The sequence below is a fragment of the Nicotiana sylvestris genome, chromosome 6 (genome assembly GCF_000393655.2).
Source record: "Nicotiana sylvestris chromosome 6, ASM39365v2, whole genome shotgun sequence".
Taxonomy (NCBI): domain Eukaryota; kingdom Viridiplantae; phylum Streptophyta; class Magnoliopsida; order Solanales; family Solanaceae; genus Nicotiana; species Nicotiana sylvestris.
In genome coordinates, this window is record NC_091062.1 from 5,490,425 (window position 1) to 5,509,437 (window position 19,013).

The window sequence follows — 19,013 nt, forward strand, 5'->3', positions numbered from 1 at the left end:
GGTACCATATGATCACGATAGAATAATATATAAATTATATATGAAGTATATTAAAAAAATAAATAGAATTTTTAAAAAAATTGTGGTAATTTTTAAATTATGCGGGTAATTGGTTAATTAACGGGTAACAGAATATTACCCAGTTAACTAATAAGTGGATAAAGATTATTAATCTTCACCCACTCTCCACGTGGCACAAGGCCACCAAATTAAAAGATGACTCATAACAAATTATACATAGGTGTCTACACATAAAGAGTAAATAAAGTAACTTTAAAAAAATAAGACTTCTAAGTCTTATCTCCTTGTTATCTGACGCTGGTGGAATTCACTTTACACGATGAAATTTCTAATACTAAATTAGCAAAAAAAGTCATGCATATCCAGAAAGTAAAGTTAAATCTCACCAAAAGAGTAGTAGAATGAAGGCAAGTATTGAGAACCAATCAATAAATTAGACAGACTGCGCAATCACCAAAAATTAGTATCAATCCATTCAAAAGTTAGTATCAATCCATTCAAAAGTTAGAAACAGACACAACTTCAATAAAACATTGGAATTTTGGATTAAATTCATTCCATCTTTGGTTCACCAAACGATAGAACAGAAGCAGTTCGAAGCTAATTTCGCATGGTCCGTAGCTAAATTCTGGTGAAGCAAATTTCAAGCTTCTAAAAGAGTATGGTGCAGTCTTCGCCAGGAATATTATACGGAGTTTTTCCTATTCCAGGTATGTTAAGGCCCTCCCTTCTTTCTTTTGGCATGGTCCAAATTATACAAAAGAAACGAGCAGACGCACAGTTTTCATAAATTACTCTATTCATAAAAATACTAGGGGTATCTATACTATTGATTCCCCATGAGAATTATTATTATTTTCTGTTCATGGGTATCAGAATAATACGCAGTTGGAAAAGTTTATCCGGAAGGAATATTGAGATTATTATGTATTTTTCATGCATTTTACTCATGTGCATTGACCCATGACCAGATGGCGTTATATACGCGTATATATGTAAATATATGTATATGGGATATGGAAAAAAGGTTACGGTGTTATATATGCACCACCACCTGATCAGCTGGTATACGTTGATGATGTTGTCCACAGTGGCCGAGACGATATGATGGGATGCCCTCAGTGGATTGATGATATTATGTACACTCATACATATGCATGACATGACATTTATACGCACGTGCATGACATTATAAATGTTTTAGAATTTATAAAGTTATTCAAATTTAAAGATGTGTTTCTTCATTCTATGTTTAGTCTATGTCTTTTACATACTAATTTTTATGCCTTACATACTCAGTACAATTTTCGTACTAACGCCCTATTTCACGGGGCCCGCGTTTCATGCCCGCAGGTGCAGGTAGGCAAGCTGACGATCCCCCTTCTTAGGATCCCTGATCAACGAGAGTTGGCATGCTCCACTTGATCCGGAGCTGCTTTTGATTTTGGTATGATACGTTTATATATATATATATATATATATATATATATGTATATGTATATATATATATATATGTATATGCCTTATATATATGTATGTATATGTATATGTATATATATATATATATATATATATATATATATATATATATATATATATATATATATATATATATATAGTCTTAGGATCCCTGATCAACGAGAGTTGGCATGCTCCACTTGATCCGGAGCTGCTTTTGATTTTGGTATGATACGTTTATATATATATATATATATATGGGTGTTTTAGAATTTATAAAGTTATTCAAATTTAAAGATGTGTTTCTTCATTCTATGTTTAGTCTATGTCTTTTACATACTAATTTTTATGCCTTACATACTCAGTACAATTTTCGTACTAACGCCCTATTTCACGGGGCCCGCGTTTCATGCCCGCAGGTGCAGGTAGGCAAGCTAACGATCCCCCTTCTTAGGATCCCTGATCAACGAGAGTTGGCATGCTCCACTTGATCCGGAGCTGCTTTTGATTTTGGTATGATACGTTTATATATATATATATATATATATATATATATATATATATATATATATATATATATATATATATATATATATATATGTATGTATATGTATATATATATATATATATATGTATGTATATGTATATATATATATATATATTTTCACATGCATTTCATGCATTTACATATGCACATTGACTCATGACCAGATGGTGTTATATACGTGTATATATATATATATATGTATGTATATATATATATATATATGTATGTATATATGTATATATATATATGGGTTTGACGTGGCTCAGTCCCGTCATTGTACAGTTATGTTTCTATTAGAGGTCTGTAGACAGTATGTCTAGTTGGGTTGTATGTAGCCTTGTCGGCTTTCAGTTTTGGATGTATAGTTGTCTATATCAGCTTTGCTGGCTCGCCCATTGTATTCTGCCTGTATACATACATATGCCTTGAAGGCAGGTTTCCTTCTTGTATGTTATTTTCGTAATTCAGCAGACGTTATTCAGGTTCATATCTTAGACGCATGCTTACGGGTGTTTGACAGGTAGGACTCAGGCACCCGTCGCGGCCCATCGGTTTGGGTCGTGACATACGCGGCCACTAGCGCGAGCGCGCTCCTGTACCTCAAAATTTTTCCACTTTTTTTAGCTTTTCCTTTAGCGTCTGATGGACTTATTACTTGCCCAAGCTCACCTACACTGGTTAGTACTTACCAAAATAAAAAATAACAAATACTAACTATACTAAAGTCACTACGCATTGGGTTGCATCCCAACCAGCGCCTTAGTTAATGTCGTGGAACAATAGTTATAACAAGTCAATGGTTTGCCTCCCATGCAGCACCTGATTTAATGTCACGGCACGACGCAGATGAGCACATTTAAGGATCGCTCGACCTCTGAGGTTCAGTCAGATGGCTCACTAACACTTCCTTGGTTTCATCCATGCCCACATATGGTTTCAATCTTTGCCCATTAACTCTAAGTGTGTGGGAGTCTTACTTTGAGGCAATCTCTACGGCACCTGAAGGGAGCACTTCGACCACCCAAAATGGCCCAGACCATCGTGACTTGAGTTTACCCGTAAATAGCCTTAATCTTGAGTTATAAAGCAACACCATGTCACCGGGATTGAAATTTTGCTCAACAATGTTCTTGTCATGCAACCTCTTCATTCTCTCCTTGTATAGTCTCATGCTCTCGAAAGCAAGATATCAGAACTCATCTAGCTCATGTAGTTCTGTGACTCTATTTGTTCCCGCAGCCTCAATGTCTAGATTTAGTTGTTTCTTTGCCCACCAAGCTTTATGTTCTAGTTCCACTGGCGAGTGACAGGCCTTCCCGAACACCAACTTGTATGGTGACATACCAACTGGTGTTTTGAAAGCAGTTCTATAGGCCCAGAGTGCTTCATCTAGCTTTTTTACCCAATCAGTTCTTGTGGAGTTCACAGTCTTGGTCAGTACACTTTTTATTTCTCTATTCGATACTTCTACCTGTCCACTGGTCTGAGGATGATATGGGGTTTCCACCTTGTGGTGCACATCGTACTTTGCTAGCAATTTCTCGAAGGCTCGATTGCAGAAGTGAGTGCCTCCGTCACTGATAATAGCTCTCGGGATCCCGAAATATGTGAATATATTCTTCTTCAAAAACCCTACCACCACCCTTGCATCATTGGTGGGGAGTGATGCAGCTTCTACCCATTTGGACACGTAATCTACAGCAACAAGTATGTACTTATATTGCCAAAGGAGCTGACGAAGGGGCCCATGAAGTCTATCCCCCATACATCGAACTCCTCAACCTCTTGAATTGGGTTCATGGGCATCTCATGGCGACGGGAGATGTTCTTGGTTTGCTGACATTCATCACAGCCCTTTACCCATTGATGTGCATCCTTAAACATGGTTGGCCAGTAGAACTAGGCTTTTAGAACTTTTGTTGTCGTCCTGACTCCTTCAAAATGTCTGCCATATGCCAATGCATGACATGCCTGCAAAACAGAAGATTGTTCTATCTCGGAGACACACCTCTGGATCATATTGTCAACACAAATTCTAAACGGATAAGGTTCATCCCAGTAATACATGAGGCAGTCACGGTAAAACTTTTTCTTTTGCATAAAAGAAAGGTCATAGGAAACTATACCGCTTGCCAGGTAATTTGCAAAGTCTGCATACCATGGCACTTTCTCAAGGCTAGTGGTGAGTAGCTGCTCGTTTGGAAAAGTTTCTAGAATATCCTCTGCCTCAACTGCATTTTCAGCTCCTTCAAGTCACGATAGATGATCAACAACCTAGTTTTCCGTTCCCTGATGGTCATGAATCTCCAGGTCGAACTCTTGCAGTAACAACACCCTACAAATAAGGCGTGGTTTGGACTCCTTCTTTTTAATAAAGTACCTGAGAGCAACATGATCAGTATATACAACTACCTTAGATCCAATCAAGTATGATCTGAACTTGTCGAATGCGAACACCACAGCCAGCATCTCCTTTTCAGTCACAGTGTAGTTTAGCTGGGCTCCACTCAACGTTCTACTGGCATAGTAAATCGGGTGTATTAGCTTGTCTTTCCGCTATCCTAGCTGTCGCGCCCCCTTTTTCCCTCCGCGGAGGGGAGTCCAAGTTTCAACATTCATGGGGTGTAATGACTCATTTCCTTTTGGGAATTGGGTATTGCATTTTTTAAAGAGTCGGCACCTAAGGATTTTTTAAGGTACGTTAGAGCACCTACAGGGTTTATCTAGAACTACGTTTGATAACCAGAGATAGGATAAGAGCTTGAAATTATCCTAAGGGGAAGGTGTTAGGCACCCCTAAGGATCCACTAGTATGGTTCCCGGCCAGACAGTTTTTGTGAATTTGTGCAATTAGCAAATAAACAAGTATGGCTCAAATAATAGGGGATTTGAGTTTAGATACAAAGATGTTTGAAAAGCAATTAATGAAAAGCAAGATTATAAAAAGAATTACAATCTAAGCACATTTATGAATGTAAAGGGGGGTGTCCTAGGTTTATCTATAATATGGATCACATCAATGCAATACCCGATATGACACTCCTCAAAAGAGGGGATACACGTGGTATTAGCGCACCGGTCATCATATCCATATCTGTCCTTTCCCGCCCCATAAAGGTAATTAAGTGAAGGTTGGTCTCGATTCTTATTGCATGTTGTTACCCGTCCCTTCCTATCAGTCCCGGAGGAATTTAGGACTCCTATCCTATAAGGAGGTTCTAAGCAGACCCTCAAAAGGCAAAATACTAAGGCGACATACAAAACAAGTAGGACTGCATTTAAAGGGGGAAAACACATAAAACAAGCAGAAGGCTCAATTATACCTCCACAAATAATGCACATAGACAGCATGACTTATACACAGTTAAGGTCTGAATTTAAAATCCTAAAGCACGGTGTTTAAGTGGTAACATCAGAACCAGATTTGTTACATGACTCAGAAAAGAAGTCTGAATCAGGTTTGCCTACTTATTTTAACAGTTGATAATTAAACATAGGCAATTCCAGTTTTACTTAAGTTATTACCTAAGGCTTGCCTAGGCGCAAAGTGAGATGCAACAATTGTTCCAAGTCATTAAGGCAGTTTGGAGATTATTTTATTACCTAAAACATGTTGCTCTAGTTGCAGAGGTTGTTGCCAATTTTATTCAGAAAATGTCACAATGTGAAAATTATTACTTTACTACCCTTTTATGAATCAGTAGTTAACTAGGCGTTTTTTAAACAAAAATGCAAACAGGATCCTAGAACATGGTATCTAATATGCACATGCAAATTGCAAGGTTGTTAAAAACAGAATCCTTAAGGCATGATTTCTGAATGTACACAAGAGTTGCAGAATTTTTGAAATAACAGCTTTTTATACTAGTGTTGTTATTGCCCTAGGAGCAGGATTTCAAGGTAATTGACATAAAGCATGGATTAATAAATGAAGTGCTGTAGTAAGAAACATAGGTCCTAAGAACATGGTTTTCTAATGCATGTATGAATCCTAAACATGGTTTCTATTGCACAATTAGGAATATAAACCTAATAACATGCTTTCTACCCTTTAATGACTATAGCATGCATATTTCCCCATCCCCTTTCACTAGCCACCCCAATACTTGTTTATAAATTATTACAAACCATGTGATAGAATTACATAAGAAATGAAGAATAAGAAGTTACAACTATAGGAAGCCTGATTCTGACTTCCTCTTTGAGTTATGTAATAAACCATCTCAAATGCCAATATTGTTCCAAAGCCTTTCCCATATCTGGGTGTGTCAGAGTTCCCTAAGACCTCATGGGATCCCGGGCAATGCTCACACCCAGATTGCATAACCAAGAGTAAGTGCAATGTGGAAGGGCCACCTCTTTTGTGCCCAGGTTCAAAGAGAGCTCAAGGGTCCCAAAGCAAGGCTCACACAAGAGGGGCAGAACCTAATGATCTAAGAGTGCATGTGAGAGTGCTTGACATAGATTTAAGAGAGTTGAGCAGGAAGACAGTTTTGAAAATGATTGATTTGAAATAAATTTGCAACAGCAACAGAAGAGTTGCTTAGGGAAAACAGTTTTTTGAAAAAGAAATAGGAGCAACAACACACATACAGAACGGGTTCAGAGAGTAGTACAGCTTCAGTAATTACAAGCAGGGAGTAGGGGTTGGGGACATAGAGGACCCAAATCAGAAACACACAATTAATCATGAATCAAGTACATTAGGAGACATACTATATGAGGGACATAAACAGGAACAAGTAAACATGCTGATTACATTTGAACAAAGGAGGGCAGAATTTTAAGCATGTTGAGTAAAGCAGTAAACAAGAAGTACAATTTAACAACATGAGCCATTAAATTAGTGCAGAAAGAGACAAGGATTGACAAATAAGGGAACACATAGAGTTGAGTTTCAGTATGTAAACTAAGAACATACCAGTTGAAGAAGCAAAGTGCAGAAAAGGTAAAGCAATCAGAGTTCTGCAGTCTAGCCCTGGCTTTCAGCGGGCTAGACAAAGCAGTAACACAAGTAGTAGTAGATAAAGAGAGATTTTGAGCGTGTATGTGTGTGTTCTGAACTCTATGTTCGTGTCTTTGGAGAAGAGAGGGTAGAGTATTTATTGCTTTGAAAAATAGGTAGAAAAAAAGGTAACAAGTAAAGGTTTGGCACAATTATGGAAATAATCATCATCAGAATCAATTAATACAAGTACTTCCCCCTAATCAAGGAGTTACAGCTTAACGGATACTAACAGGGACAATTAAGGAAAGGAATCAGTTTGAGAAAGATTGATTTTTACTATATAAGGGATAGTAAAAATACAAAGTATACAATGGAGTCTAGGTACAGAATATACTTAATTTGGGAAAAGGATTCAGCTGGGGTGAAACATCACAGCAAATAAACGAAGGGAATCAATCAACTTAAACAAATGAGTAAAATTAGGGGTTTATAAGAAAACCTTTACAATCAGTCGTAACTTGAGGAAATCAAGATTAATTAAGAAGGAATCATGATTCTGCACTTAGACATATAAATAGAGAAGAATGAACAAGAGTATTAGACATGCACAACCAACTATATTGACAAAAGAAGCAACTAGATGAACACAAACATACAGCAGCAACAGGAGTAGGCTAAGGACTCAGTAGTGAAAGTACCTACTCGAAGCATAGTAGTCAACAAACTCAAGTAGTCATTTAGAACCAAAAATGAAGAAACCAGTCTAACACATAGCAACAGGTAAAGGAGATCAGACCAACACACGAAAATAAGTAAAGGAAGTCTTTAAAAACCCATAGTAGCAAGCGAGGAAAATCTTTAGGAAATTAGGGTTTTGACAGAGTCGAGTTAAAAAGTGTTAAGAACTAAGAATCAGTCAAGTCAAACAAAGAAAAAGGATTTAACCATAAAGAACCCTAATCGAAACAAGTACACATACAAAATAAACAAGGACAGTTCCAGGACCCCGAATAAAACCAAAGATACTTAGGGTTTTCAACACGTTGAATCAGGTAGAAGAAAAACATAAACAAACCATTTAAACATTAAAAAATCAGAGGAGAAGTCTTTTTAAAAAAAATTAAGAAACCTTAATCTTGAAGATGAAGAGTCATTTTGAAAAAGAATCGGAGAAATCTTTGAGGAAAACATCAAAAGGTTCATAACATACACAGATCTAAGACAAATCTGAAAGAAAATCGAAAAATCTTTAAAGTTAGGGTTTCGAAGAACCCAGAAAAAGTGAGAAGACTTCGAAAAGTTACCGATCTAGCCGAAAAAGCCATGGATCTGACTCGAACGGCCATGGATGGCCGGAATAAGACCATGAATAGAAGTTGAGCAAGTTCTGGACTAGATCTCTTCGAGATCTTTCCATGGAATCACGAAAATAGGCAACCAGTAGATATAGGAGACCGACATACATCTCAAACAACCATAGGAGTTCATGGATTGAGTGAGGATCGAAGGGGATTAGGGTTAGTTTGGGTGGCGGTGGATAGGGTTTGAGTGAGGTTGTAGAGAGAATTTGAGAGGAAGGGGATTCAAAGGCGGCGGGTTGGTGGGAAATGAATTAGGTTAGGGGGGTCATTTGGGTTAATTTTAGGAAGGGTGAACGGGGATCATTGATCTCTATGATCAACGGTCCAGATTGAACGGGATAGGTGGGTATCCGGGTTTGGGTAGGTTTTAGAAGGGTATGGGTTGGGTTTAAATCAAAATTTGGCCGGGGAATTGGGAGTTTGATTTGGGCTAGATTTGAATGTCAATTTTGGCTACAATTTAAATAGCCATTTTTTCCCTTTTTATTTATAAAAAAAGCAAATAATTTCTGAAAATAAATTGACGTACTAAAGTGGTTTATAATATATAATTAGCAATTTAAAAATACAGGATCTAATTTTATGAATATAAAAAATAATTAAACCTTAAAAAGGCCAGTATTGTAATTATGTGCAATTTAGATTTAAAAATACTAAATATAATTGTAAAAATATGTATAAATTATATTAGCCATATTTTGGCATAAATATAAAAATGCAATAGATGAATTATCAAAACAATAATTTTGAAAATAATTATTGAGTATTTTATGGATAAAAAGGTGGAAAAATAAATCAATTTAAACCTTTAAAAATATGGAAAAAATAATAAAAACTTGGACATGCTCATATATGCATATATATGTTATTTTAAAGGTATTTTGCACATTGAAAATATATAAGAAAAAATTGGGTATCAACAGCTGTCCCTTTTTACCCAGGAAGGATGAAAGAGTTGTGGGTAAAGATATGATGGCCAATTTTGACCGAGCGAAACGGTTTGAAGAGGTTTAGGCCGCTCCCTTGCTTCTGAGCTTCCTACATATTCCTAGTTTTACAGGAATCAGGCCGTATGTAGTTCGGGATCCATCGGCGGAATATACCGATGAAGCCATTTCAAGAACGGACACAACATCTAGGGTCGGGTAAGTGAGAGGTTTACGGGAATGGTTAGGTTTGATATGGCTACAGTCACTGGAGCGGGACCGCTCCCATTAGGATGGACATTGCTCGCCGTCTTACCTGTAAATAGAGGTAATACAAGCATATACTGTGCATAAATTTAAACATGATGCAAATTCCTGTTGGACCATGAATGTTGTCTTTGGATGGTTAGGATGACGTCCTTAGACCATGATGTCCTGGGCCATGAAGCGTATGATAAGGGATTTGCAGGCCATGAAATGATGTTCTTGGGCTATGAGGATGGTGCCTCCGAACCATGACGCCTTTGAATAATGATATGCAAAAGATTGAACGAGATCCTTAGGCCATGACATGGTGTTCTCGAGCTATGAAGATGGTGCCTCCGAACGATGACGCCTTTGAATAATGATATGCAAAAGATGGAAAGAGATCCTCAGGCCATGACATGGTGTTCTTGGGCTATGAAGATGGTGCCTCCGAACGATGACGTTTTTGGATGAGTTGGCGATATTTCAGCCCATGAAAGATGCAGTAGTATGATGCAGACAAGATAGAGCTTAGTATTGCGAATTGAAGGGAAGAGCTTAGCCCGTAAGAGAAAAGCGTAATAAATAGTGTTTGGGATAGTGCTCAATTTCGAAGAAACTAGAAGGCATAACTTAGCTCGGAAGGCAAAATGATAGCCTTATGCAATGTAGATGCAGATGGAGACAGCGTTTAGTCTCGGAAGGCAAAATGGTAGCCTTATACAAATTGGAAGGCAGAATGGTAGCCTTATGCAAGAATGCAGATAGAGACAGCGTTTAGTCTCAGAAGGCAGAATAGTAGCCTTATGCAAATTGGAAGGCAGAATAGTAGCTTTATGCAATGCAGATGCAGATGGAGACAATGTTTAGTCTCAAAAGGCAGAATAGTAGCCTTATGCGATGCAGATGCAGATGGAGACAACATTTAGTCTCGGAAGGCAAAATGGTAGCCTTATGCGATACAGATGCAGATGGAGACAACGTTTAGTCTTGGAAGGAAAAATGGTAGCCTTATGCAAATTGGAAGGCAGAGTAGTAGCCTTATGTAAGAATGCAGATGGAGGTAGAGCTTAACCTCGGAAGGCAAAATGGTAGCCTTATACAATGCAAATGTAGATGGAGACAACATTTAGTCTTGGAAGGCAGAATGGTAGCCTTATGCAAATTGGAAGGCAGAGTAGTAGCCTTATGCAAGAATGCGGATGGAGGTAGAGCTTAACCTCGGAAGGCAGAATGGTAGCCTTATGCAATGCAGATGGAGACAGCGTTTAGTCTCGGAAGGCAGAATGGTAGCCTTATGCAAATTGGAAGGCAGAGTAGTAGCCTTATGCAAGAATGCAGATGGAGGTATAGCTTAACCTCGGAAGGCGGAATGGTAGCCTTATGAAATGCATATGTAGATGGAGACAGCGTTTAGTCTCAGAAGACAGAATGGTAGCCTTATGCAAGAAAAAAAATAACCAATAGCAGTAAAGTTTTCTTAGCTGATAGCAGATTGCGGTGTTGTGATTACTAGGAGCATTTGTGACATACGGGACATCACTAGTGTATGCTAATAGCAAATGTTGGCAAGTGCAATGGTTCTGAGAATCGTATTTTCGAACAATGTTTGTTCCATGGCGTACAACATGTTTAATGATTTTGCAATCCTTGTGGCTGCATCCAAAGAAAAATCGTGAGTTTTATAAGGGGGAAGGTTAGTTTGTATCCCCACTGGCTTTGCTTGACTCGTTCGGCTTCGATCTGGTGATACCATTTGTATCATTGGGGTAGCGTTGCTAAACAAATCAGTTTCAATAATAAACATGCATGATTTTATAAAAGTATGGCATAAGTGTATAATTAAAATAGCTTTTAGCTGAACTAATGACTGTGGCTAAATTTAGGACCTTGCAACCTCTCCTGCTACGAAATTTGAGGGTCCTCCTCAAAATTCTGCCCCAGTTTGATGGGTTGACGTTCCTGACTGTTGCTTATGTGGCGATCGGCTGAAATTACTTCTGAATTTTGAGGGTTCCCATCAAAATTCTGCCCCAATTTCCAATTGCGTGGGGAAATGAAATTTTTATTTGAATTGTGACCGAACCCATAGGGCTGCCTACGTATCCCTTCTTAAACAGGAATCAGGCCAGGCGTAGTTCAAGTTACATCATATAAGGAAAGCATAAAGATTATACATAGTAACGCTTGACTGCATCTGAATTAATCGGCTTTGGCCAGACTTTTCCATCCATTTCTGCAAGTATGAGGGCTCCTCCTGTCAGAACCCAGTGAACCATGTATGGACCTTGCCAGTTGGGAGAGAACTTCCCTTTGGCTTTATCTTGATGCGGAAAAAATTTCTTTAACACCAACTGCCCTAGTGTGAACTGTCTAGACTTGACTCTTTTGTTGAAGGTTCTGTACATTCTGTTCTGGTAGAGTTGACCATGGCAGACTACATTCATTCTCTTTTTGTCTATAAGGGCTAGTTGCTCATAACGACTTTTTACCCACTCTGTGTCGTCGAGCTCAACTTCTAGTATGATCCTTAAGGAAGGAATTGCTACCTCAGCGGGAATGACAGCCTCTGTACCGTAGACCAGTACATAGGGGGTTGCCCCTGTTGATGTGCGGACTGGGGTGTTATACCCCAATAGAGCAAATGATAACTTCTCGTGCCACTATTTATGATTCTCTATCATTTTCCTCAATATCTTCTTGAGATTCTTGTTAGCGGCTTCTACAGCTTCATTCATCTGGGGCATGTAGGCTGTAGAATTCATGTGTCTGATCTTGAAAGTTTCACACATAGCTTTCATCAAGTCGCTATTGAGATTGGAGCCATTATCAGTAATGATTGACTCTGGAACCCCGAATCGACAAACAATGCGGTCGCGGACAAAGTCTGCCATGACTTTCTTAGTTATTGCTCTATAAGATGTTGCTTCGACCCATTTGGTGAAATAGTCTATGACTAATAGGATAAACCTGTGTCTGTTGGAGGTAGCAGGCTCGATTGGTCCAATAGCGTCCATTCCCCGGGGGGCGAACGACCATGGTGAGCTTGTTGTGTTGAGCTCGCTCGGAGGTACCTTTATCATGTCTGCATGTATCTGATAGTGGTGGCATTTCCGAACATACTGGATGCAGTCCATTTCCATAGTCATCCAAAAGTAACCAGCCCGTAGTATCTTCTTTGCTAAGACAAAACCGTTCATATGTGGACCGCATGTCCTGGCATGGATTTCCTCTAGCAGCTTGGATGCTTCCTTTGCGTTGAAACATCTTAATAATCCCAAATCGGGAGTCCTGCTATACAGGATTCCTCCACTATGAAAGACGTTATTGGACAATCTCCGAAGTATGCATTTCTGAGTAGGATTTGCAAGCTCTGGGTACTCTCCTTTTGCCAAATATTCCTTGATATCATGAAACCAAGGCTTTCCGTCTGCTTCCTCTTCAACATGGGCACAGTAAGCTGGCTGATCATGGATTGTCACTGGAATAGGATCAATGAAATTCTTGTCTGGATGATGTATCATAGATGATAGGGTAGCCAATGCATCGACGAACTCATTCTGGACTCTGGGAACATGCTGAAATTCCGTCTTTGTGAACCTCTTTATTAATTCCTGTACATGATGCAGATATGGGAGTATCTTAGAGTTCTTGGCTGCCCATTATTCTCGTACCTAATGTATAAGTAAGTCTGAATCTCCGATCACTAGCAGTTCTTGAATGTTTATGTCAATGGCCATCTTGAGCCCTAAGATGCAGGCTTCATACTCGGCCATATTGTTGGTGCAGGGGAACCTAAGTTTGGGAGACACCGGATAATGCTGACCGGTTTCTGATACTAGGACTGCTCCTATGCCAACTCCTTTGAAGTTTGCTGCCCCATCGAAGAACATTCTCCAACTGTCATAGGATTCTGCAATGTCTTCTCCTATGAATGATACCTCTTCATCAGGAAAATACATTTTTAGGGGTTTGTATCCTCCATCCACGAGGTTTTCAGCAAGGTGGTCTGCCAATGCCTGTCTCTTGACTGCTTTCTAAGTTATGTAAACAATGTTGAACTCTCTCAATAGGATTTGCCATTTGGCTAGCTTGTCGGTGGGCATGGGCTTCTGAAAGATGTACTTCAAAGGATCCATTCTTGATATGCGATATGTAGTATCGGCACAGAAGTAATGTCTCAGCTTCTGATCCTCCTAAGTCAAAGCACAATAGGTGCGCTCCAATAGAGAATATTGGGCCTCCTACGGGGTGAACTTCTTACTGAGATAATAAATGGCTTGTTCCTTCCTTCCCGCTTCATCATGCTGGCCTAGAATGTAGCCGAAAGCTCCATCCAACACTGTGAGGTAGAGTAATAAGGGTCTACCTGGCTCAGGTGGGACTAAGACTGGTGGTGTTTACAGGTACTCCATGATTCTGTCGAAGGCCTTTTGGTAGTCCTCACTCCATTTGGTAGCGGCGTCCTTCTTTTAACATCTTAAAAATTGGTTCACAGATAATTGTAGACTGTGCTATGAATCGGCTGATGTAGTTAAGCCTTCCCAAGAAACTCATCGCATCCTTCTTGTTCTTTAGCAGTGGTAGTTCTTGAATGACTTTGGCTTTCGATGGATCCAGTTCTATTCTTCGGCGGCTCACAATAAATCCAAGCAATTTCCCAGCAGGAACCCCAAGTGCGCATTTTGCGGGGTTTAGTTTCAGGTTGTACCTCCGCAATCTATTGAAGAACTTCCTCAGATCTTCCATGTGGTCAATGGCCTTCTTGGATTTGATAATAACATCATCTACATATACCTCTATCTCTTTGTGTATCATATCATGAAAGATGGTAGTCATGGCCCTCATGTAGGTGGCCCCTGCATTCTTCAGGCCGAATGACATCATCTTGTAACAGTACACTCCCCACGGCGTAATGAATGCCATTTTCTCAGCATCTTCCTCATCCATCCAGATCTGATGATAACTAGCGAAGCAATCCACAAATGATTGTAACTCATGCTTGGCCCAATTTTCAATCAGGATGTGTATATTTGGCAAAGGAAAGTCGTCTTTTGGACTGGTCCAGTTGAGATCCCGGTAGTCGACACAAACTCTGACCTTCCCATCCTTCTTTGGTACTGGCACAATGTTGGCTAACCATGTCGGGTATTCTACTACCCTGAGAACCTTAGCTTTGATCTGTTTGTTGACTTCTTCCTTGATTTTCAAAGTCATATCAGGCTTGAACTTTCTGAGCTTTTTCTTTACCGGTGGACGCATTTGATCGATTGGCAGTTTGTGAGACACAATAGACGTACTCAGACCAGTCATGTCATCATATGACCAGGCGAATATGTCCTTATACTCTTTTAGAAATTATGTATATTCTTTCTTCTCTGATGGCGATAAGTGAATGCTGATTCACATTTCCTTGACGTTTTCTGCATCCCCCAGGTTGACAATTTTGGTCTCGTCCAGGTTGGACTAGGTATGTTCTCAAAGTTCTCAACTTCTTTGATAATCTCGTCAGGTATGTCATCTTCCTCTGAATCAATATCTATTTGTTGCGTTGTCTCGTTACATGTCACAATCATTGGTTCATCAAGATAAGTGATAGTAATGTTCTATTGGTAAAGTAAGGAGAGAAAATGATAGTAATAAATATTAATTCATAAGAAAAATCAAAAACGCTTTTGATAAATGGAATAACTATTTTGAACATTGAAGATCTTATTGCGGGAATTAAAAATGCAAAAAGAAAATCATTTAGTAAATAAAATAGTAAGTAATGCTTGTTTTAGCCTTGCTACCCCGAAGCTCGTCGGGCTTTGATTGTCCTAATGGTCTAATTATTGAGATGTGCACCTCTGCTCACAGCTTGTATGGAAGGGCATTCCTTCCCCTCCTCATCGAGAATAACATAACATTCCATATCACTGTCCTCTAAAAATAAGTTCTTCACTGCTACAAGTGCTTCTTCTTTGTCTGACCCATAAATAGTGTCAGCCTGTTGGAAAGTCTGTTCCAGATGCGGTATTGGCTACTCTAGTGGATAATAAGGACCGCGCTATGGTGGCGACCAGTTGTTGAATTCTTCCCAGGTGTATTCATATCCCAAACTGAAGGTAGTGCCATGTTTTTTGAGTTTTATGGGCTTAGAGATTCCTTGGAGGTTCTTGCCGAGCCCTTTGCCAGGTTCGTACCCACTCCAACTCAGTATACTCTCGATTTTGCTATCCCACCATTTGTCTTTGTTGATAGCATTGACCCGCTCAATGTGGTGGTAAGTTTCTCCACCCAGCTTCCTTCTTCCCACGATCGCCAGAATGGTCTGGCGACTGTATATAGGGTTGCTACCATCGTCGTGAATGATCACTTCCTGGTGATTCCATTCGAACTTTACTGCCTGATGTAGCATTGATGCTACGGTCCCAGCAGCATGAATCCACGACCGTCCTAGTAGCAAGTTGTAAGACGCTGGTACATCTATTACCTCGAACCTGGTTGGTCCCATCTGTAAGCATAGACTAATCTCACCGATCGTGGACCTCTGAGAACCATCGAAGTCTTTCACATTGATTGCTCCATCCTTTATCTCATGCAACCCTTTACCCAACTTCTTGAGTGTTACCAGCGGACAAATGTTAAGACTGGAACCTCCATCGATCAGGATTCTAGTGATGAAATAATCTTCGCATTGCACGGTGATTTACAGTGCTTTGTTGTGCCCCAACCCTTCAGGTGGCAGCTCATCCTCATGAAAGGTGATCTTGTGTCTTTCCAGTACTTGCCCTACCATATTAGCTACTTCCTCGCTAGTGATGTTACTTGGTACGTACGCTTCATTCAACACCTTCAATAAAGCATTCTTATGTGTCTCAGAATTCTATAGCCAAGAGATGATGGATATTTGTGTTGGTGTCTTGTTTAACTGGTCGATGACCAAATATTCCTTGGCCTGTATTTTCCTCCAAAGGTCATACGGACCTGTCTCAATGAGGTGTGGCCGATTGGAAGCCTACTTTCTTGATTCAGCTAGATGTTCGGGGGTATAGACTCTACCAGTTCTTGTCATACCCTATACTGCAACGATTTCTTCAACCCTGACCTTGCCTTTCCTTCTTGCCTCGGTTATATAGTCCCAAGATACAACATTTGTATAGAATGGTGTTATGGTTAACATCGTCACTGGTATCGGCGCGGCTATCCTCACTCCAAAAGGAACATGTGCCTTGGGTGGCAAGACTGCAACCTCAAATGGTACGGGTGCATTTGCCGGAGACATGAATTCAACCTTAATTGGTGCCGGTGTCTTTGCAGATGGTGCTGCTTCAAACTCGAGAGGTACAAACACATTCACCTTAGCTTCCTCAGATGGTTGGATTTGGACTATGATTGGATTGAGAGTAACTATCAGTTTCTTTGGGTCATCACCTTCTGTGATCAACCCGATTGATCCCTCGGGATCCCAATCATCTTCTATTTCAATCATGTGGATACCTCCACCTTTATGGTCTGGCAGAGGGTTGTTGCAGACATTTGGAGCAGGTTCCTTTACCACAATAATCTTGTTATCAATCAAGGACTGTATCTTGTCCTTCAAGGAGCGGCATTAATCGATGGTGTGACCTTTCATACCAGAGTGGTATGCATAGGACTTGTTTGGGTTAACCCACTGAGAAGGATTCTTAGGGGTTGCAGCAGTGATGGGGGTGACATAACCAGCAGCTTTGAGCCTCTCATACAGCTGGTCGATGGGTTCGGTGATGGCTGTATATTGTTTTGGAGGTCTGCGATCAAAATTAGGTTGAGGTCTAGGGAAGTTTTGGCGTGTAGGGGGTGATTGATAGTGGGATGGTTGAGCATTATAAGTTTGGTAGACATGAGCGGGTTGAGAGTATCTAGGTGAGGCAGGTTGATATGTAGGAGGTGGAGATGATTGATAAGTTGGTGGCGGAGCTTGGTATGAAGGTGAGGGTGCTTGGTAATTTGGGGTTGGCTGGTATATGAGTGGAGGTGTTGGATAAGTTTGGTATTTAAGAGGAGATTTGGTCCTTTGTGCAACCATCATGGCCCCTACGTCCCTTTTCTTGGACACACCATCGGACTGTAAAGCCTTATTTGTAGCTTGCAAGTCCTCGAAGTTTGTAACCATACCGCTTTTAATACATTTTTCAATTCTTTCACCCAACTTGATAATGTCGGAAAACTTGTGGTTCTCAATCATCATCAATCGTTCATAGTATTGCGGGTCCTGAGCCCGGACAAAGAACTTGTTCATTTGCTCTTCTTCTAAGGCGGGTTTGACCTTAGCAGCTTCGGACCTCCAACGAGTAGCATACTCGCGAAACATCTCCATGGGATTCTTCTTCAAATTCTGGATATAGAACACGTCTGGTGCATTCTCTGTATTAAACATGAATCTATCCATAAAGTCGGATGTCATGCCTACCCAGCTTGACCATTTCTTGGGATCTTGGCTGATGTACCAAGATAATGTATCTCCTTTCAAACTCCTCATGAACAACTTCATGCAAATTCTTTCATCCTTCCCTACTCCAACCAGCTTGTCGCAATATGTCCTCAGATGGACCCTTAGATTACCCGTACCATCAAACATCTCGAACTTAGGAGGTTTGTACCCCTCGGGCAATTCGACATCTGGTTGTATGCAGAGACCATCATAGTTCAGTCCCTCAATTCATTTGCTTCCCTCAATGCCCTGAATCCGGCTGGTCAATTTCTTAAGTTCCTCGACCAAGTTCCTGATAAGTAGATCATTTTCATTAGACTCAGGTGTGCCTGAGATAGGTTGGGCAGAGTGTGACATGGTCTCCACGTAGATGGGAGTGTTATGGTGGCCTGGTGTATGGGTGTGGAAATGGTCATTTGTTGAGTTTTGAGGTTCTGGGATGAGTAGTGGAGTGTATTTTGGGGTATAGTAGGTGTTTCATTGGTTCTTTGGTGGAGCTGCGTGATGGTGAGGACCGGGATTATTCTGTTATTTTGGGATATTTTGAGGAGGTGTAGGGTTTTGAGCGTTAGGGAAGTTGATATCTAGGGTGCTAAGGGAAAATGGCAGGTTTACCATATTCCGGACCTGATCGAGCTCTTCCTGGAATTTCAACAGTTTCTGTTCAAGTTGTGATACATTCTCGTTAGGAACCCGAATATCCTGTCCATCAGTGGCCTCTACCCATTCTGTTGCGTTCTCCTTCCTGATGTTGCTTAAATCTTCCATTTTGCCTTTGTTCTTGCCTTTGATAGGACTAAGAGGAGAAGTGGGTGGAGGTCACTTGGATCTTGTGAAATAAGATGATGATGTCAGAGTGCACGAACTAACCTTTGCGGAGGGGAATAAAAAAATAAAAAATAAAAGGTAACCAAGTCAGTGAGGATTATAAAAAGTATTGCAATATTTAAACATATAGTACGGGAATGTAAAATGTGTCCAAATTTGGGAACTTATTTATGCCCAAGGTAGGTCTAGAGACAAATTGATTTGGAGAACTTAGAATGCTAAA

General features: G+C 40.0%; 1 protein-coding gene across 1 annotated transcript; it reads right to left on the reverse strand.

Moving 5' to 3' along the window:
* Positions 1–3,215: 3,215 nt before the first annotated feature.
* LOC138870214 (uncharacterized) lies at positions 3,216–3,791 on the reverse strand. The gene has a single exon (XM_070148006.1). The coding sequence runs from the start codon at positions 3,789–3,791 to the stop codon at positions 3,216–3,218; it is 576 nt and encodes a 191-aa protein (XP_070004107.1).
* Between the last annotated feature and the right edge of the window lie 15,222 nt (positions 3,792–19,013).